The 20,951-nt window shown below is 35.7% G+C and overlaps 1 protein-coding gene across 2 annotated transcripts in view; it reads left to right on the forward strand.

Moving 5' to 3' along the window:
• Positions 1–20,951, forward strand: part of IDE (insulin degrading enzyme) — a 97,146-nt gene that overhangs the window by 25,842 nt on the left and 50,353 nt on the right. For both annotated transcript variants that reach the window (XM_039871727.1, XM_039871726.1), the window contains exons 2-4: positions 6,236–6,420; positions 7,363–7,570; positions 10,614–10,783. In XM_039871727.1, the coding sequence (XP_039727661.1) occupies positions 6,236–6,420; positions 7,363–7,570; positions 10,614–10,783 (563 nt within the window). The remainder of the gene's footprint in view (positions 1–6,235; positions 6,421–7,362; positions 7,571–10,613; positions 10,784–20,951) is intronic.

A 20,951-nucleotide genomic window follows, 5' to 3' on the forward strand; every position in this document is an offset into this window, starting at 1 on the left:
GGGCAAGGCTCTTAATCACTGAGCTTTGTTTTCCTCATCTGGGGTTGAGGAAAATGGCCATCAACAGCTGCTGTGACCTGTCAGTTAGAATGAAAAGGTTATTAAATTAGCAGTTTACAAAGCATATGACCCTTTAAAAATGGAGTGATTGTTAGGGTTAGGTTTGTACAGTGGCATCTATCTCACATTTTCTAATAGCCTGAAGGCTACCTGTGGAAGAAGAATACTTGTGAAACACCCTTGGTCTCCAAACGATAAGAAACCTGTAGTTAACTATGTGGTGAGGTATAAATGGAGGTTTTGTTAATTTTCTTAAACCTTCATCAAGTCTTTAAAGTATTCCATGGTAAATGGAGGTATTCAGAACAGGCCTCCCATGATCTGCTACTTCGGCATGTGGATTATTTTGTGCTGAAGGCAGTCGAGACTGCAGGCTCAGGAGAAACTTTTATCTCTCTTGGGTCCTTGCCCATAAGAGTGTGGATGAAAAAGGGGCCACATAATAAATTTGACAGGCTCAAGGAGGCCTGCCTGCGGGTCTTACAAACTCAGAGACTGAAAGTAACCATATTGGATGGTCTAAACATAAAAATTCCTAACTAAAACTAAGTCATGGTGGGGAGTCTTGCCGTAAGTCTGTAGCTTCCTTGACAAAAAGCCTTTCTGTTGTCTTTTTGCATCTAAGATAACCTTTGAAATGTCAGAGTAATTTCCTTTTCAAGATCTCTTAGGGGACAACACTGCACCAGAGTACGGGACCACAGAACCCCTCATTGTTATCTTATTCTCCTCATACCATTTCTATGTGTTATCCATGTTAATTATTAGCTATCTTTACCCACCAATGGAAAAGGAGTATGTGTCTCTCTGTTTTACTTTTTATCCAATCCTAGAGATTTCTCCGCTTTGCGTTATCTCACCCGCTTTGTCTGCTACCAGTGAATTTCATGTAACCTGCCTTATGTCTCCTTTTTTTTTTTTTAAGTATATGTGCTGCCAAAGCAAGCACTCTTTTTATTCTAATGTATAAAATAAGCTGCAAAATTGACGTTCTTTGAAGCATTTTTTTCAGTCCATTGAGATTTTACTTACCAGCAATTGTTGTCAGTTTGGCTCAAATAAACGCATAAAAAGTCTCTCCAGGTTTGGACATTCTTACGTCAACTAGAGTTATCATCCAAAATAATTTTTTATGACCTATCTACAGGGCAGAGCAAACTTTTAATTACTGAGCATCTGCTCTTATCATTCTGTGAATGACCTTCCCCTCAGAAGCCCCAAGGCACCTTTCCTTATCCTTAGCTCAGAATGTCATACATACCATTTTTACCTTTCTATCTCTGAATCTCTTATGTATGTGGGTGTCGCTGATGCTCATGTATGTGGGGTTCTCATACATACATACGTCATTAAATTTGGTTATTTTCTCTTGTTTAATCCGTCTGATGTCATTTAATTATTAGACCAGCCAAAAGAACTAAGAAGGATAGAGGGAAATTTCTTCCTCCTTACCTAAGCTTTTCACTGTGGGAATGAACAACCATTGATATGTATGCACCAAAACTAGAATGCAATTTGCAAAAGCACATATCTCTAAAATGATACTGCTGAAGGATCCCTTTAAATTGCAACCACCCACCTTTATGATCTTGCTTGTGTTTGAGGTGAGATGTACTGGTCCCTATAATTGAAGAGCCATGGGTAGATGGTTCCCTGTGACATGTTTTTTTTTTTAGGTCAAGTAATGTGAATGGTATTTGGGAATGTATGGTCTTACAGTGAGGCATCCTAGGGCTGATATCACCACTACCCTGATATTCGGCCTTACTTACCTTCTGCCTTCTGTGTGGAAGAAAGGTTGTTTATGACGTGGTTCTGATTCTAGGCATTTTTTCCTTGGACTCCTCCTCCACATTCAGGAGTGCCATGGGTAAGCTCAACTTCTGCCTGTGGTTTTGGGAGTAGGTGGATGGATTCCACAGTAGGGAGGTTTTGATATATAATTGACTATTAGCATGATCATTCACCTGTTTGTGTTTATAGGTCGTTCATTTAGAAATTAGAAATGGACCAGGTCTAACTTTAAATTTGTTTGGACAAAAGGGTAGGTAGGGAACAAAAGGCAAAGTACAAGTTCTCAATCTCCTATTCAGTATACTGTGGAACACTTAAAGAGATAAGAGAAAAAAAAGATTATTTGTAGAAAAAGTTTTCTCTTGGTATGGGAATTTGGAAATGACCTATTTGGTAATTTGTTTTTGCAAACCTGCAGTTTAGGCCTTTACATGTCTAGATAAAAGTCTTTACATGTCTAGATAAAGTCATCTCTCAGTGGAAGTTCTGATTGTAGTTCTTTTAACACCAAGCTCTTGTTTTTCTGCTTTGTGCCTTGTGTTTTTTCCTGACCACCAGTCCTTTACTCAGGTACTCCCTTCTTTTTATTTGCTTCTACTCACCTACTCCCTTTTCTCTCTCTCCCCTCAAGATAGATTTAGGTACCCCACTTTCATTGTTCCCAGAGTCCCTGGGGACAATTTTGTCATCTCGCTTAAAGAATAATGACTTGTTTTTATATCTGTCACTAGTCTGGGTTCCTTCAGAGCAAGGGTTCTGGCATTCTCATCTTTGTAGCCAACATGCATGGTGTAGTGTCTGGATCTGAATAGGCCTCCTTAAATGTTAGTTTGGATTTGGAGGGGGCTGGGGTGCGCATAGGTCTGTGAGTTAACAACTGAGTTCTGATGGTAACTTTTTGCTGTATGATCTTGGACAAGTGATTTAAGGTCACTGAGCTTCAGTTTCTTCATAAGTAGGATGAGGGGACTAGACCACCTGGGGATCTTATTAAAATGTAGGTTCTGGCTCGGTAGGTCTCTCTCTGGTGGTTTCTGATATTTTGCATTTTTAACAAGCTCCCAGGAAGAGCAAGAGCTGCTAGTCCATGAACTACAGAGGACTAGATGACATCTAATGGCTCTTCCAGCTTTTACCTTCAATGTTTTTAGTCAGTGTTTTAAATTATGAACAAAATTACAAAATATGCTGTAATTACTAAAAATCTCTCCTGTTTATCAAAATGCTAAACACTGACAATTCTGTGCCTTATTGTGAAGTGTTTAATGTATTATAATGCCCCTGAAATTGAAAGTAATTTTATTGCTCCTCAGATTTTGACTTTGACAGGTTAAAAATATCAAATGTCTGAGAAAGCATTGAGTTAGCACTAGCTTGTCATCTAAAAGTCAGAATACTTGCTTGCTCTTTGTTTGGTGCATATTGGAGAACATTTGCAATCATGTTGGAAGCTTATGCTAATGACTGAGATGGATAGACATGTGATCTCATAAGTATAAATACAGAGACAGGCAAGCTGTTGATGAATTCATCATCAGAGGAAGTGTTCTAGGTCATTTCCTTCAGTTCTCCAGCAGGTAAGAATCAAATTGTTGTGGGACGTGTTGATAGATGTGTGCTAGGTAAAGCTATACTGTGCCTGTTGAATAAGAATTGCTGGAAACGGGTCTTGTTTGAAAATGTTGCCACTATTCCTTTTAGTTTTACTTTCTCAAGAAATCATGATATTTGATTTGGGAGTATTGCCAGCTTGGAAATTTATAGCTGTTCTTGATCTCATGTGCATATGTCTAAAAGTAGTTGGACTAATTTTTTTTTTATGTTCGACTTACAGAATATATCTATCTCTTTATTCTCAGCCATACCAGGGATATTAATCATGCATAGCTTCAATGTCCAGATTATATATATATATATATATATATAATATAATATCACAGGCATGATATATAATATAATATATATATCATGCCTGTGATGGCCTCTAATCATATTTTTTTCTTTTAAGAAAATCATGATACATATACATATATATATATATCATGCCTGTGATGGCCTCTAATCATATTTTTTTCTTTTAAGAAAATGAAAATCTTGATAAGGGAAATTGAACCCCGAAAAAAGTATAGAAAGTAGCCTATAGCTGAGGGTGGTTATCTTAATTATAATGAATTTTTCACTTCCCACAGAATAAGATAATTTGTCTTACTGAAGTGAGCTGTATCTCATCTCCCTACTACAGCTATGAATTGGGAAGAAGTTTTAAAGCTCCACCATCATCAGCATCACCACCATCATTATGTTTTAAACATTTGTAACTTTTGGTTTCCCTAAATCAAACAAGCCAGGGCAGACGCAGTAGAGGGCTTTGACTGTAAACAATGGCAATAGGCTTTGGTTTTTGCTCCCACTTAGTGGAGTCCATCTCTAGAACCCCAGCCCCCTCCCTTCCTCTCCTAGAGCCTTGCAGCGGCAAGTTTAGGCATTCTCTGTGCTGCACGCTGAGCTTTCTTAGCATCGCCTTTCAGCGCTGCCATTCCGGCTGTGGGTCTTAATGGAGACTGCTTCATGGCTTATGTAATCTTAAAGTTGCTGCTAGGTTGGAATTCATTTTTTAAAATAGTAATTTATATTGAACCCAAATTAAAGTTTGAAACCAGCTGTTTACTGAAGGCATTTGCTGTGGTCTAAACAGATTGTCCTTTGGGAAATACCTCAGCCAAGATTATTATTCCTGTACCCCTCCTTGGAGGCTTAGATAGACCATTTCTGTTACCCTGAGATTTTTCTAAACCACACAACACCATTTTTTAAGACTTTGCACTCAGATATTTTCATCTGTCTTTGACATTGATCTTAAAGTGGTTGATGGCTAATGAAGTAGAAAGGAGCTGTTAATGATGCCTTTTCACTTTGAAATTACTTTTGAATTTTCCAGCATGGCCTTATATCCCCAAAATGTTAGCATTATATTTTATACTTTGTTTTTCAAGAAATTGTTTTTACTATAAATAGGGCAAGACTATTAGTGCTGTCTCTGTAAAGTACTGTGCGATTTTTAAAAACCAGTATACCTTTAGTATGACCTCTAGTACTGACCTTTAATATTCCAGATATTCTCCTCAAGAGAAGATATGAGACATAATACTAATAGGAGCAAACAAACGCCTTTGGTTTATCAGTTCTTACTCAGAAGAATAATTACAGGTGATTTTAGAGAGGAAGGTATTCTGTAAAAGCAAACTGAATTTTTCCCTCTGTTAATCTCCAGAGATTTTTAACTCAAAAAAATAAAGATTTTACCCAATATAATTGCGTGCCTATTATGTTCCCCTAGTGTACTTTTAAATCTGGAGGTCTCTCAGTCTTTTGGAGCAGTCAGACCCACTTCTTTCATCTTTCAGATTAGAAGCAAATGTGCTAGCACAGTCATTTTTCCTTTGTAGTTTAAATATGTTTTTGGCTTTACCTGATTAGTTTATTGACCTACTAATAGGTTAGGCTCAGTGTTTGTGTCTTAAGTAGTTCCCAACATAGACAAAAATAGCATCTAGTAACTGTCTCAAAAACATACATACCCCAAACTCTGGAAAATCTCTTCACTGTGCTGATAATTCCTTCATAACAATCCCTACAGGACTCTGATAGTCTCTTCCCATCACTGTAACTCTAGCTTCCTGAGAGAAGAAAGGAGAGGACTATCAGAGGAAGGGAAGTCCTTTGTAAGAGAATTATCTAACATCTGTTAAGATCATTGGACTTGTTCCTGCTCTGGCATTCACCTCTGCACCAGACTACAAAATTTACTTGGGGGTCCTTCTAACTTTGTTTTTGTCCTAACCTTTGCTGCCTCTATAAGACAGCTCAGGTCTCTTGTTTTGTTTTAGGACTTCACAGATTATTCCTCATTGGAGGTTGTTCCCTGTTCTCAGCATGTGCATACCAGACTGATATCTTTGAATTCATTAGGTTGAGCAATATTTTGGATGACCTAAAAATTTTTATACCTCTCACCTCACTTACCCTAGCAGATGCCTCTGAAATATGTGGGAAAGCAGCTATTGGTAATTGGAAACTCTATTTTAGGTCAGCACATTGACCAACTCATGGCCCAACCATCCTGTCTCTAATCTGCATCCATGTATTGTCCTAGATACAAATATGGCTCCATGAAAATAATATTGTTAGCATTTCTCTGGAAGAATGATGGGTAAGAGGGAGGAGCGGAATGATTATACCCTTTAGATAGGTCATTAAAAGTTTCCTCTAGATATTTTTTTTCTGATAATGTCCTGTATGGGTTTGCTTGATGTTACTCTTTGTTCTTAAAAAAGAAAAAAAAAATTAACCACAATCTAACAAGTAATTTTTTTCTTTTAAGTTTCCAAAAGAAGACTTATAGCAAAATGAATAATCCAGCTGTCAAGAGACTAGGAAATCACATTATCAAATCTCCTGAAGATAAGCGAGAATACCGTGGGCTAGAGCTGGCTAATGGCATCAAAGTACTTCTCATCAGCGATCCCACTACGGATAAGTCATCAGCAGCACTTGATGTACACATAGGTACAGTTTAAAGTTGTGAATTAAGCTTTGTTCAATTTCATTGACCTAATGTTGACATTTATTAGAACTCTCCATGGCTAGCTAGTAGAGCTGCAAATAAGGACCTTATAGTTACCAGTTTGATGTACCTTACCTTACTTTATACAGTAGCTCTGTACAGTTACTGTAACCTATAGTTGTCTAAGTCAAATAATCTTGTATTTACCGAGGGCATTTTGTTAGATTCCCAGCTAAGATGGCCCAGCAGCAAAAAAATTCATTCCCATCCTTTATAGCAACAGTTTTAGTGCTTTCACTTTGATACACTTTTGATACATTAGGAGATATATTTTCTAGATTCTTGTGTGCACATTTCTTCCACGTTTTAACGCTGCTTTAATCAGATTGCTTCTTATCTGTATGTACATTTAGTGAGGCATGTTTTCTTTTTTCTCTCTGAAAAACATTTAACTCAGTGGCATTTTAAACGTGAGGAAATAAAGTAATAACCATCATATGTTGAATAAATAATTATTGCCAAGCACAGTGCAGAGTGCTTTGCAAATGTAATCTAATTTGTATTCACACAACTCTATTAAGTTAGGAATATATAGAAAAGTGACCTAGGCAAGATAAAGTATTGTGCTCAAAGTTTCATGGCTAGCTAGTAGAGCTGCTAACCCCTAACCAGTGCTCTTAGCACTATGCTATATTATCTCCTGCAAAAACAAACAAACAAAAAACAGTGAACTCAACTCTTTCTTTCCGTCCGTTTGATATAAGAGGAAACTAATGTCCAGAGAGGTTAAAATCTGCCCAAGGTCACTAACTAATTAATGTCAAAAGATGGGCTAGAACTAAACAATGCCGTTTCAGAGCAGCCTATGCTTCACTTTCTCTGATTGTAGGTTGGAGTTGTCATGCTAACAGATGTTTCAAATCATGTTTTCTCTCTTCTTTCAGGTTCATTGTCAGATCCTCCAAATATTGCTGGCTTAAGTCATTTTTGTGAACATATGCTATTTTTGGGAACCAAGAAATACCCTAAAGAAAATGAATACAGCCAGTTTCTCAGCGAGCATGCAGGAAGTTCAAATGCTTTTACTAGTGGAGAGCATACCAATTATTATTTTGATGTTTGCCATGAACACCTAGAAGGTGCCCTAGACAGGTAATGCTGAATACTCTATGAATTATCCCACTTTCTGCACTTATCACATTAATAATAGTAGTAACAATTATTAATTTTACAAAAATGTCTTCATAGCTTTATAGCTTAAGAAAAGGTGTTTTAATCAGCAGCTGGGTTTTATATAAAAGACAAATAATAAGTTTCTCATATATTTACTTTGTGGTAGAGGAAAAATAATGGCATGAGTTTAAACCAACCTTCAGGCCTGTGAAATATTTTATTGACTTATAAAATTCTCACCAGTCCTCCGCATTCTAATTGGTATTACATATGAAGCATGTGATGAAGAATAAACTGAAGTCGTGCCATGGATCTGTTTTCAAACATATTTCTGTTCCAGAATGCTAGAACTTAAATACTCTGTTTTCCTTTAGATCTTCTGTTCTCAAGGATACTTAGTAGATACAGAATATTGTTTCAGTCCCGGGGACACTTTGTGAAAGTATCTTTTGGAGCACACTCCCTTAGACCAATTTAATTTCCTTGTCAATTTTTTATACAGCTAACAATTGTTAATTTTTTGTCAAATCAGTGATTTGAATAATCATTCAAAGTGTAATTTTTTTTTGGTGAATTTTTATAGTTTTCTTTGTTGCCAAGAAGGCATAATTTGCAGCTTTTTAGTGGATCTGTAATGAAGTTTGACTTAGCTGTTTTAGTAATTGTCAACTTTATTTGCTTACTTACATTAATAATAGTCATTCTATTTTTTAAAAAACTTAGTTTGAATTTATTCCTTAGCTCAAAGGACATTATTAACAGGGCATGGGTTCAGGATTCATGGCAGGGTCAAAGTAGCCTGTTTCTTGCTTATTCTAGCTTATGTTTCAATCTGTAGGCAGTAGCTTTGAGGTATAATCATCTTTTATATGTATTCCCGGAAGACTAACATTAATGAGTCCCCTGGGATCATACACTGAATTTAATTTCCTGCTTTACGAATGCTACTGCAGATGTTCATATAATAGATCTCTGCATGATGGAGGATATCTGTTACTTGACTCAGTGAAAAAAACACTAGTATAAGAGCATCTTTAAAAAAAAATTGATTATACTGTGTCAGAATTGTGACCCTTTATGTGGGCCTATCCACCTTTGCAATGTAGCTATTAGGCATTTTCCTCAGCTTGATTGTATTGAAGCAGGTGAAAGAGGTAATATGTCCAGAAATAGCTCTGTTTCTTTATATCTTTGGTTATAGACTGCAAATAGATAGATTTCTCTTTGGATTGGTATGTGTCCAGTATTTAGCACAGTATTGTATTCACTATGTGCTTAAAATAAATATCAAATAGTGATAACAGCCTCTTTGATAGCTAGACTGTGAGGTGCAGTTGCCGAGATGTTTATAGATGCAGGAGTCTCAGGCTCACTGAACAGTAGTTCCATTCAGAAAGAGCCTCTGCTCTTGGCTTCATCTGAATTCTGGATCTTGTTTTTATAAGGTGGGTCTAAAGTTTCTTAAGAAGAATTACTATATGAAATCATGATTTAATTTGCAATCTGATAAAGGGGAGTTAATTTCTTAAATTAAAGGTATCTTCGTTAAACTGTGGTCCTAGAATTAAAAAATAGCCTCAAGAAAAGCATATTGGTTACTTAAATTTGAGTTACATGTCATGTTGTTTGTTGAATCACTGCTTATTAAGATTTTTAAGTACTCAATATTTCATAAAAGCCCATAGTTATGTCTTACCATTATGTCATAGGTTTTTCATTATATTATTTTTTTCACTAATTAAAGTAGATTTGCTTTTCTCCATAAGAAGAAAAAAATTCAAATAGAGCCTTTTAAAAGTAGGTCACTTAGTTTGTCCTAAAATGTCTTGAGTGAAATTGCACCTAAAACTGTAAATTTAAGATTTATTTGCCTAAGAACTATCACCTGCCTTTTCCCTTTTTGGAGAAATAGCTATATATAACAAGGATTTTCATAGATATGCCAAATTGCAAATCTTAAATAGATTGTTGCTGTCTCCATAAGTCTGCTTTGACTTTTTGGTATTGTGACATTGTGATTTTTAATAAGAAATATATATTTGGTCCTGGCCCCTAACTCCTCAAACTCTTGGAATTTTCTTAGCTATGAGAGCCTTAGAGGTGTCTTTTGTTATGTTAATGAAGACTGGGGAAAGCCCCTAGGTAATGGGAGGTTGGGAACTGGTCACCAGGGCAATCAGCCATGTTAGAGAGTTAGAGCTTTCAATCTCATCCCCAGACCTTTGAGTTGGGGAGAAGGGCTGGAGATTAAGTTCAGTCACCAAATGGCCAATGATTTAGTCAGTCATGCCTATTAATGCCAGGTTGGTGAACATACATGAAGATTTTGTGAGAGAAACATGCTCAGAAGGCTCGGAAGCTCCGTACACCTTTCCACATACCTTGCCCTATGCATCTCTTTTATCTGGCTGTTGCCGAATTATATCCTTTTATAATAAACCAGTCCTCTATTAAGTAAAACATTTCTCTGAGCCCTGTGAGCTGTTCTAATAAATTAATTGAACCTGAGTAGGAGTTTGTGGAATCCTCCTATCTGTTGTTCAGTTGGTCAGAAGCTTAGGTGACAATCCGGACTTGTGACTGGCTTCTGAAGGTTGGGGGGTGGGGCAGGCTTATAGGACTGAGCCCTTAACCTACGGGATCTGATACTATCTGATTTTTAGGTAGTGTCAGAATTAAGTTGAATCGTAGAATAACCACCTGGTGCTGGAGAATTGCTTGGTTATATGGAGCAAAAACAGATGGGAATTGGTGTCAGAATTGGAGGTGTTAATCTTTTTTGTAATTTCACTAATTTTTTAACATCTTTGGAGTTGATTGACTTCTCTGAATTTAAATATGTCCCATATTATATATTTTTTTCCATTACTTAGAACATATTTTATATTCCTTTTTTCTTAGTAGCAATAGTAGTTTTTTCTGACTGTAGAATTCACATTTCCTATCTGTTAATTTTCAAACATATTTTTTAAAGGCTACTCTTTTAGAATAACAGATTTCAAATTACGTTTCACACCCTTAGGTTTGCACAGTTTTTTCTGTGCCCCTTGTTCGATGAGAGTTGCAAAGACAGAGAGGTGAATGCAGTTGATTCAGAACATGAGAAGAATGTGATGAACGACGCTTGGAGACTCTTTCAGTTGGAAAAAGCTACCGGGAATCCCAAGCACCCTTTCAGCAAATTTGGGACAGGTTTGTCAACAGCAGCTTTTGTGCATTCGTTCTCCTTGACCTCATTTAAACCCATGGCCTCTTTGCATAGTATTGTATTTTACAATTTAAGATAGAAGATTTCAGAACTCATTTTTACCTGCCCTGTTCTTTATAAATTCACAATCTGGAGCTAAGAAGTGGTTATTATATCATCGTTACTCCTGTTATTTCTTAAACCATGCCCCTACATCTATGGTACCTGCCTGGACCCAGTGTAAAAACCTACCTATATTTGTGACTTGTGACCTAAGATGAGGCTGAAGCTTAGGTGTGTGAGCTTCATGGAGAAAGTGATAGGTTATTGAGAAGAATGACCAACTGTGAAGTGAGTTTGTTGGGTAGAAAAGTATAGAATTGAATTCAGGGTTCAGAAACAATAAGAATGAAGTAATTGTAATCCCTTTAACAGAAGACTAGCATTTTAACTAGTATTTCCAAAAGCAGAATGTCAAACTGGAGTCAGGTCCTTGGCATTGGACTTTATACCTAAGACCCTGGATGATATTCTCAACATTGTAGTAACAATGACCTAAGCATTTATTTGCTCTCTAGAGGGTTACTTTGGCCATCTCATTCAAATAGGGGTCTGAATGTTTAAGGAGCAATCAGAGTTGTAAATAGATATTAACCAGCATTTCAAAGGGAGAAGATAATAAGGTCTTTTTATTCTAAAGACCTTTTATGAGGGCTAAAAAATACTTTTCCTCTTACCTTCCAAGTTCTTTCTAGCTGAGTAATGATCAAATGAACAGAGACAGATTAGCAGGAGAAAATAAAATTTTAATAATGCACATGGAGATTTTGCATAAGCATGAAAATTCCTAAGACAGTGGATATATGTAATATTTTGGGCAATAGAAAAAAGGTGGGGAGGGAACAGGGTCTTAGATTTCAGAAGTGAGAATCGGTGATTTACAGATAGTTGAGGAAGACGGGAACACACATGGCAGGCAAATTCTTGCCGGGACAACTCAGAAACAATGGGACACAGTGGGTATCTAGCTAATAGGCCCCTGCCTAAAGCCTTCTTATTTACTATTCTTAATTCAAATTAGGCTGCAGGGAGCATCCTAAAATTCCCTTCTTAGTGTAGACCTTTCATAGGAATCTTTTAGGCAGGAAGGGGGTGAGTCAGAGGTTCTTTCTGAATCTTGTTTCTTAATAAACAACTTAATATCCCCAAAGGCAGCTTCATGTGGCAAAATTTTGGTCCCCTTTACTTCTAAACAGAAAAGCTATTTTCAATGCTTGTCGAATCTTCCTGTTCCCATTGCCTCTACCTCTACTCATCCAGATGCATAGCACCTGCTCTGTGGGAGGTAGAACACTATTGAAGACACAAGGTCCCTACTCTCAAAGTGATACAGGCTAGAAAGAGATTAGGGGTGGGGATGACAGGGACTAGAATGAAACAAATGTGGAGATTCTTGATTTTATAATCGTACCCTTTTTCTCTATTCAATTTTTTACTAAAAAGTGTTTAAATATTTAAACAGTACAAAAGTATTTAAAAAACAAAAAGTCTCCCTTTTCCTTATCTACTCCTGCCAATCCTACTTACCAGATGTAATTGTTGTTAACAAGTTGCTTTAATTTTAAAAATACTGCTTTGGGGATTATAACATTACATAAAAGTAATAGGTTGTTTAGTGCACTTACAAATTTATGTTTATTATGTAATTTAACTTGGGGGACTTTTATTTAAGACTATAAAGACAGTTTGAATACTGTTCTAATACATCCGGAAGCAGCCACGGAGTTAGCATAGCTTTACAGAATTAAAAGAAGTTTTAAAAATGGCCGTTAGAAGCAGTGATATTGAATTCTTTAGACTTATAGTACTTGGTACTTATTGTCAGCATCATTACTAAGATGAATCCTATGGTTACTAAAATATCTGTAAAAGTTGAATTGTTTGCAAAGTGGCTTTTGTAGACGACATCAGCATACACGTGGGATATAAAGGAGGAAATATGAGTTTTAAAAAAATAAATTTCAAAGTTATTGCGCCCAAATGATTATTGTCCTTTAAATAGTCTGTTTGTTAGGTTAGATAATTACACCAGCAATGGTGCTATTGTGCAGAACATGTTGTAGCTCCTCTTTGGGAGTTGCCTTCTTTTAATTAGCCTCACTGGTGACAAATCATAATCAGCATAATCAGGAAGCAGCCATTCATCTTCCAGAAATAAATCCAATGAACAGGGTAAGTAATATTACTTCTGGTCACAAGCAAAGAAAAATCTTAAAATGTCCTAAAGGAAGGTTTCTGGAGTGATTGGCACAGAAGAGCACTGAATGGTCATGTGTGTGTGGGTGGAGCTTGAGGGCATATTTGTTTTTATAACTACTGACCAGGCTAGCAGTTAGTCAGCAAAGGGTGAGGTAGTATAAACAGCTAGGAGATGAGTAAGCCAGACTCACTACAACAGGACAGAAAGCGTGATATAAGTAGCGCAAATGCCAGATTACCTTCTAATTTTGGAAATAGAAAGTAACATTGAACTTTTTGGAATAGAGGTTCTGTCTATTTTTAAAGTCAGATACATTTGAAAATATAAAAGCTGTATACCTTAGCCCTAGAAATTATACCTATATAAAAATTTGCAAAAGTGATCCTTGAAGAAGAGTCCTTGTCAGCAGTTCATGCTTAATTTATTGCTGTTACTTTTGAGTGACATCAGATTTCTGTGAATGTGAGCAATTATGCCCATCAAGGGATTATAATTTGTTATATGAATATTGGTAATATTCAAATATAAAATATTTTAAAAATAATATTATTTAACTAATTATCTTTAAATAAAATATCTGGGTATTTTTAGATGAACAATAGCTAAACATTGTGATATTTGTTTCTTAGAAAACCTTACAATAAAATGTTTGTCCTTTACAGTGGTTTTTCATGCTTCAAAAATAGTATAGATCAGTAGCTTTTAAACTTTTTTAAAAAATATAACCCACAGTAAGAAGGATGTTTTACTTAACAACTCAGAATTCATATATATGTTTGTGTTAGTAGGTGAAACAAAAGTTTTACCAAACTATATCTATGTTACATCTTGGGATATAATTGGTACTCTCTGTTTTATTATTTCTTTAAAAAAAAAAAATCTGGTCTACCAGTACGTTAAATTTATTTCATTATGATCAAATGTTTAATCACAGTTTAAGTAACCCCAGGTGATAAATAGGCATCATTTCAGTAGATTCAGAAAAAGCGTTTGATAAAACTCGGCACTCATTCATGAACAGAACAACAAAAAACTCTTGAGCTGGTAAAAACCTATGCCAAACATAATGATTAATAGTGAAGTTTCAAAAGGATTTCCATTGAAAGACAAAAACAAAACAAGAATGCCTTCTAATCACTTTTTTGTTCAGCTGTATTATAGGTACCAATCGTTGCAATAAGTCAGTGGGGCAGGAAATGTGATATGTAAGAGGTAGAAAGGAGTAAAAGAAAACTCTCTTTGTTTCCATATGATAGGCTTGTCTGCATAAAAATATTCAAGAAAAGGTTCAGGTCAGCCATTAAAAATGATTCACCAAGATTGCCAAAAGAGGAGGAACACACTAAAATTGCATTCTTGTATCCATAGTAATCAATTAGAAAAATGCTAGAGGAAAAATGATTTCATTCACAATATAAAAATAGCTTTAAGTTATTTGGAAATAAATCTAACAAAAGAGTAAGAAATATATAATGGATATAAAAGAATGGATTTGAAGGAGACAGAAATCATGTTTATGAATGAGTAAACTCAATATCACAGATGTAAATTCACCCCAAATTTATCTAAATTTAATGCCGTGCCATTTGAAAGCCCAAGAAAAAATTTTTGAGGAACCTAATAATCTAATTAATAAGATTCTTAAGAAAGAATAAAGGGCCAAGAATGGCTAAGATAATTCTGAAGAATATAAAAGAAGAGACTACTTCTACCAGATACCGTGAGTTCTTATGACGTTCTGGTTGTTAGAGTAGTGGAACTGGTACAGGAGTACACAAAGATAACAGTAGAACAGATTGTAGATGGTAGAAACAAATCCACAAATATATGGAAACCTCACATAAGACACAGGTACATTACAAATGAGTAAGGAAAGAATAGACCTTTCGATAACTGGTGCAGGGGCAATTAGTTATCCATGTAGAAGTAAGAAAAATTAGATCTTATCTTACACCATGCACGAAAATTAATTCCAAGCCTATTAGACTTAATTATAGACAGATAACTTTGCAACTTTTAAAAGAAAATATAGAAATTAAAAAAAATTTTAAGATAGAAAAAATTTTCTTAAGCTTATAAAGTGCAAACCATATCTTTTAGTGATAAACCATAGATTTAAAGGTACATATGACTTTATTAAATTTTAAACCTTCTGTTCAATAAAGACACAAAAACATAGACGAGCCACATATCCACTGAAGATACTTGCAAAGCATATAACAGATAAAAACTTCTATAAGTAAATAAGTAATAAACAAAACATCTCACTAGAGAATTAGGCAAAGAATATGAATATGGACTTCATAGAACAGGGTATTTGAGTGTCAATAAACTTAACAAAGATGCTCAGATCATTAGTAATCAAGGAAATACAAAATAAAATAATAATGAAATACCATTTCACACCCATCAGGTTGGCAGCAATTCAAAGTCAGACAAAACCCAAGTCTTGATGAGAATGTAGAAAAACAAACTCATATATGTTGATGGAAAACTAATTGGTTCAACCACCTTGTAAAGCCATTTGGTAATATCTAATAAAGTGATCCTTGTGCCATGCCCGTCTATCCAGGGAATCCGCTTCTTGACATACACCCTAGAGAGAAACAACTCTAGCAGTTGTGTACAAGGAACAGATACAAGAATGTTCCTCAAGCATTTTTTTGAAATAGCGAAAGATAAGAAATGATTTAAAATGTCTGTCAATAGTTGAATAAATTAATAAATACATTTTGGTCTATTCATACAGCAGTTAAAATGAGTGAGCTAGAACTCATGTATCAAACTAGGTAAAGAGCAAAATATTTTGAGCAAAAGGCAAGTCGCAGAATATGCTTAGTAAGATAGCTTTCTATATAATTCAAAGACAGGCAAAATAGTACTCTATAATGTTAATGTCTATGTATACAAAATAGTATAAAATATACACAAAAATGATGAAATACCCAATTCTGATTAGTATCCATGGGGAGGGAGTTGGGGAGAGAGAGAGGAGGAAGGGAGAGGAAGAAGGAGAGGGAGGGGAGAAGGGAAAAAGATGAGGGGGGAGCGGAGGGAGGGAGGGAGGGAGAGAGGAGACTTGAGCTCTGTCCCTGATATTTTATTACTGGAGGAGGGGGAAAAGGGTTTTAACAAATAGGCAAAATGAGCAGAGTGATAAAACTGGTGAATACACAGGTGTTAATTTTGTATTTCATTGTGTTTCAGTATTTCACAATTTAAAAATTAATAGAGAAATATGAAATATTTCGTGTACCTGTTCATCTAACAAAAATCGGAAAATGAAAGACTGAAAGGTTAATACTTTTCAAGGCAAGCAGGAGAGAACATACTTTTGTGTGTGAGAACTGTGTGTATTTACTGCTCAAGTGTGTTCGTGTCAAAAGAAACATGTAGATTACCTGTGTTGTCTTAGTTCACATTCAGTTTTGCAAACCTTTGTCCAGCCAAATAAGATAAGCTCTCAAATTGCTATCTTGGGTTCCCATGATCAGAGTTCTCACATTCTCAAGCTGCCATCCGGCAATACTTTTTCTGTCTTGAGTCAGTTACTTTATTTGAAAGTTGTTTTCACAGATCTTCTGTGCTAATCCGTCTCCACATATAATGTCTTCATCGAATCCCTGTGTGACTCTCCTAGCCTCACACTTCAGCCAGGAATCCCACCTCCCACTGGCATATTCCTAGGTGATTTAAGATTTGGCCTCTGAATTGGGCAGTACTAAGTTTGAACCTTTGCTTTACCACTGGTCCACTGAGAGGTCTGAGCTAGTTTCTTAACTTCTGTAAGCCTCAGTTTCCTCCTGTGTCAGGTTAATGTGAGAATTAAAGGAGGTTGTGCACGTGAAGGGTTAGCAAAAACGTCGGGCCATAATAGTGCTCAATAAATGACAGTAGCCTTCATAATCACTATAATAGCTGATTGTTAGCTGTGAAAGACATCAAAACTTTGAAAAGGTCCTTGGCAGAAAGAGTAGAGCCAGCCACGGGCTGCTTAAAGAGCCAGTAGGTTTGATGAACCAACAATAGGGGAGTGTATTAGAGAAATATTCTCGTTCTCTTTTTAAATCAAACCCATGGTTGGTGTCCAAATTGGCTTTTCCCCTTCATTTATCATTCACATATGCCTTTAGTTTTAGTTCCATAGTTCCTGATAAATTGGATGACTTCTCTCTGCCCTGTTGCCTTTCTTTGCCTTTTCATGGAATAAAAACAGGAGCAGTTGAATTTTTCAAAGTAGTTTGGAACTGGAAAGGGAAAAAAGTTCTAGTTATTCTTTAGTGATCTGTTTTTCTCTAAACATAACCCCACAGACACTGTTGGAGCAACTGGGTTTAGTCAGCTGGTAAAATAATAAAAGGAGGAAGTCAAAACGTGTGTGAGGGGAACAAAACAGGCACTCCTTCATGTATAGGTGGAATGAAAGGCAAAGTGCGGGGAGAGCACATCGAAATAGAGGGTGGTGCTGTATTTCAGATGTTGGTGACATTTTTCTTGTTATTTAGTATGCGTTGTAGCATGTACTATAGGATTATAACAATCTGAGTATGGTGTTATAAGTGGGCTCAGATTATTTCTCTCTCTCTCTCTTTCTCTCTCTCTCTCTCTCAGTTGACATTTTTTTTTTAAAGTCCCCTTACATATAAAGTGCATTAGAAAATGCAAAGAAGTATAATCAATATTTTACACTCAAGGTGCTAATAGTTTAGTTGGAGAGGCAAGGCAACCCCACGATTTCACTAGAGCATCATCTCTGCTTTGATTTTCCAGGATCATTATCTATTTGTTCTCTTCTTCCTCCTCACTATTGTATATTGTGCTAAGTACTTTGTCTGGATTATTTAACTTAATTCTCACAATATCTCCAATAGGTATATGCTCTTATTATTTCCATCTTATAGATCAGTAAACTAAGACTTCAAAGAAGGTAATTAAAATATTTGGGGTCACTCAGTTTTTAAGTGCTGGAATCAGGATCTGAACCCAGATCTAGTGCTTATAACCACTTTTCTATTCTTTAGGATTGCCTAGAATTAAATTCTTCAGGATCTCAGAGGAGTTACAAATTGACTTCTCCTGAAGGGTGGATAGGACTTTCTTAAGCAGAAGGAAGAGCCATTCAAAAGGAAAAGAAAAAGTAATATTTATTGAATAAGTTTAAAGTGCCACATAGTGGTAGATGTTTTACTTACTAATATGATTTCGCTTAACGTTTACCACTGAAATTTCATCATCCCCTTTGATGGATGCTGAAACTAATACTGAGAGAAAATAATTAGACCAAAGTTCCATAGCCTTGTGGGGGATACAGGGAGGAGGGAGGTAGGGTGATAGCAGAATTGTCTGTGTAGGTTGTAGGATTGATATCAAGTCAGTCTGAACTCGGAGCCTCTTGTTTGCAATATTGTTAGATGACCCCCAAAATCCATGACAAGAAGCAAAGACCAAGGAGTGAGTCCATTGTCTTTGGAAGAACATAAGTTAGAATAGTTTGGCTATAACAAAGGATGCTTTTGTGTAGGAAAGTAGGAAGGAATAGGATAAGAAAAAGGATTAGAACCAAAAAATATTGTGGAACATGTACCAGAAGGTAATCGAGTGACTCCTGATCCTGGGGTGTTGATAATGATACACAAAATCAGATGCTAATGAAAGTTAATCATTTACCCCTCACCCCGCCCACCATTTCTCTTTTTAAGTGAAGAATTTGAAACATGCAAAAGTAGACAAAATACTGTAATGAGCCCCATCCATATATGCATCACTCTGCTCTGGCCAGTCCTGACTGATCTACATTCCCATTCACCCCCCTGTATTATTTTGAAGAGATCCCAGACATCATATCATTTCACTCACAAATATTTTAACATATATATTTCTAAAAAAAGATGACTTTTAAAAACATAAAAATACAATTACCATTAACATCAAATATCCAGTTAGTGTTTAAATTTCTAGTTGTCATAAAAATCATAATTTTAAAAAGTTTATTTAAATTAGGATTCACATGAGATTCAAATGTTACTGATTGATATATCTTAAGTTTTTAATCTATAGGTTCATTCTTTATCTTTCCCCTACTCCCTCCCCCTGAGAATTTATTCACTAAAGAATCAGGTGGTTTGTTGTATAGAACTTTTCATAGCATGGATTTTGCTGATTGCATCCCCAGCCATGTAGTTTAACATGTCCTCTGTCCTCTCTATTTCCACAATTCAGCAGTTGGATATAGAGACTTGAACAGATTCATGTTTGGCTTTTTTGGACCAGGCTTCGTAGGTGGAGATGTATTTTTTCATCAGGGGCATAAAATGTCTAATTTTCTATTTATGATGTTGCAATCATTGATTCTTAATGCATCACCTCTCTAATTCTAATTCTATTATTCTCATTGATTAGCTTCAATACTGCTATTTAAAAAAATGTTCCTTTTCTACTATTTGGCTACCCATTGGTACAGTTGTTATAGGAAAGGTAGGACAAACATTTGATTCATTCTCTTCATTTACCAGTTTTCAAAATAATGAGTTGGTTCCCTAGCATCTTTGAATGATGACTAACTTGTTTTTGTAGTATCATGATAAGTTCATGGATATAAAAATATTTGATATGTCTCATCCCACTTAGTCATTTATTATTCCCTAAGTTTTTCCATGGATTTTGTTATTGTCTTTTTTTTCCTTGCCAGGAAATGTGTCTGTGGAAAACTAGAACTGGATTAATCAAGTGTAAAGGTGCATTATTATGGTATTTAAAAGGTTTTCACATGAAGTTCTCACTCTCTAATAACTCGCATCTTATACTTGCGTGTACTTACCCACCTACAGGAGAATTGTTCTTTTAAATTTTGTAAGAAAATTTATATATAAAAGGCTTTAGTCTCTTCCAGGATTTTTAGAAGATTGCTACACCAAGGAGAAAGAGCTTTAAAAAAAAGTTTATAATAATTCCAAGTAACTAACTGTAGCTGTATTAAACTACCCTTTAAAATTCTAGGTTTTTAGGGAATATTTAACATTTTCATGATTGTAACTATCAAGTAGACTTTTTCCTGAGAACCTTATCAGACATACAGTTGGAGACAATTCTAGTTTCTAAACCAAATTTCTAAAACTTCAAAGTCTGTCCTTCCCACATAGTGTAAGAAATTTATGGCTAGCTTCAGAAAAATAAATTCTATTTCCTTGAAAATCAGCATTCATATACATTAGTACTGAGTTTGTAAGCTTTTTTAGAAAATAGAATTTAAAGTAATTGTTACAATGAAAATATAAAATAGCATTTACTGAAGCACCCCTTTAACAAATGCTGGTATCAAATGGGATCGTCTCATGGGGCGAAGGCTGTGACAGGGATGGAAAATATGGTTTGCTTTTTTTTTCCCCCCAGAGATAGAGTTTTTATTGAGAACTATAGTTTGGGGAACAAATCACAAAAATAATTCTTTCACTGAATTGCTTTCTGTGATTTCGCAGTGAGGAGCCTGGAATGTGGGTGGCCCCCTAACTTCCAAACCGATTAATGACCTTCTGTATCCACTTCTTCAGGTGGAACACATGTGTGTAGAAGCTTTACAATTTACAAAACCCTCTTCGTATACATTATGAGTTTTCATAAGCTTCCCAACAACCCAAGTTGATGTTGAGTGATCATGTCAGAGGTCATTTAATCCTCACAGCAATCCTGTGAGGTTGTTTTTTTTATTATTCTTATTTGTGAATAAGGAAATGGGTTTATATAGATTAAGAAACTTGCCTGTGTCCCACTGCTGGGAAACTAAGAAGTCAAGGATTGAGCCCTTGCTCTTAACAACTGGATGTATACCCATTTTACCCCATCTTACAGATCAAATAAATGACCCCTTGGAGATATTTGGAAGCTTTCCCAAGGTTGCTTAATTATTGCATGATGGA

Source organism: Pteropus medius, unplaced genomic scaffold (assembly GCF_902729225.1).
Source record: "Pteropus medius unplaced genomic scaffold, Ma_sr-lr_union100, whole genome shotgun sequence".
Classification (NCBI taxonomy): Eukaryota; Metazoa; Chordata; class Mammalia; order Chiroptera; family Pteropodidae; genus Pteropus; species Pteropus medius.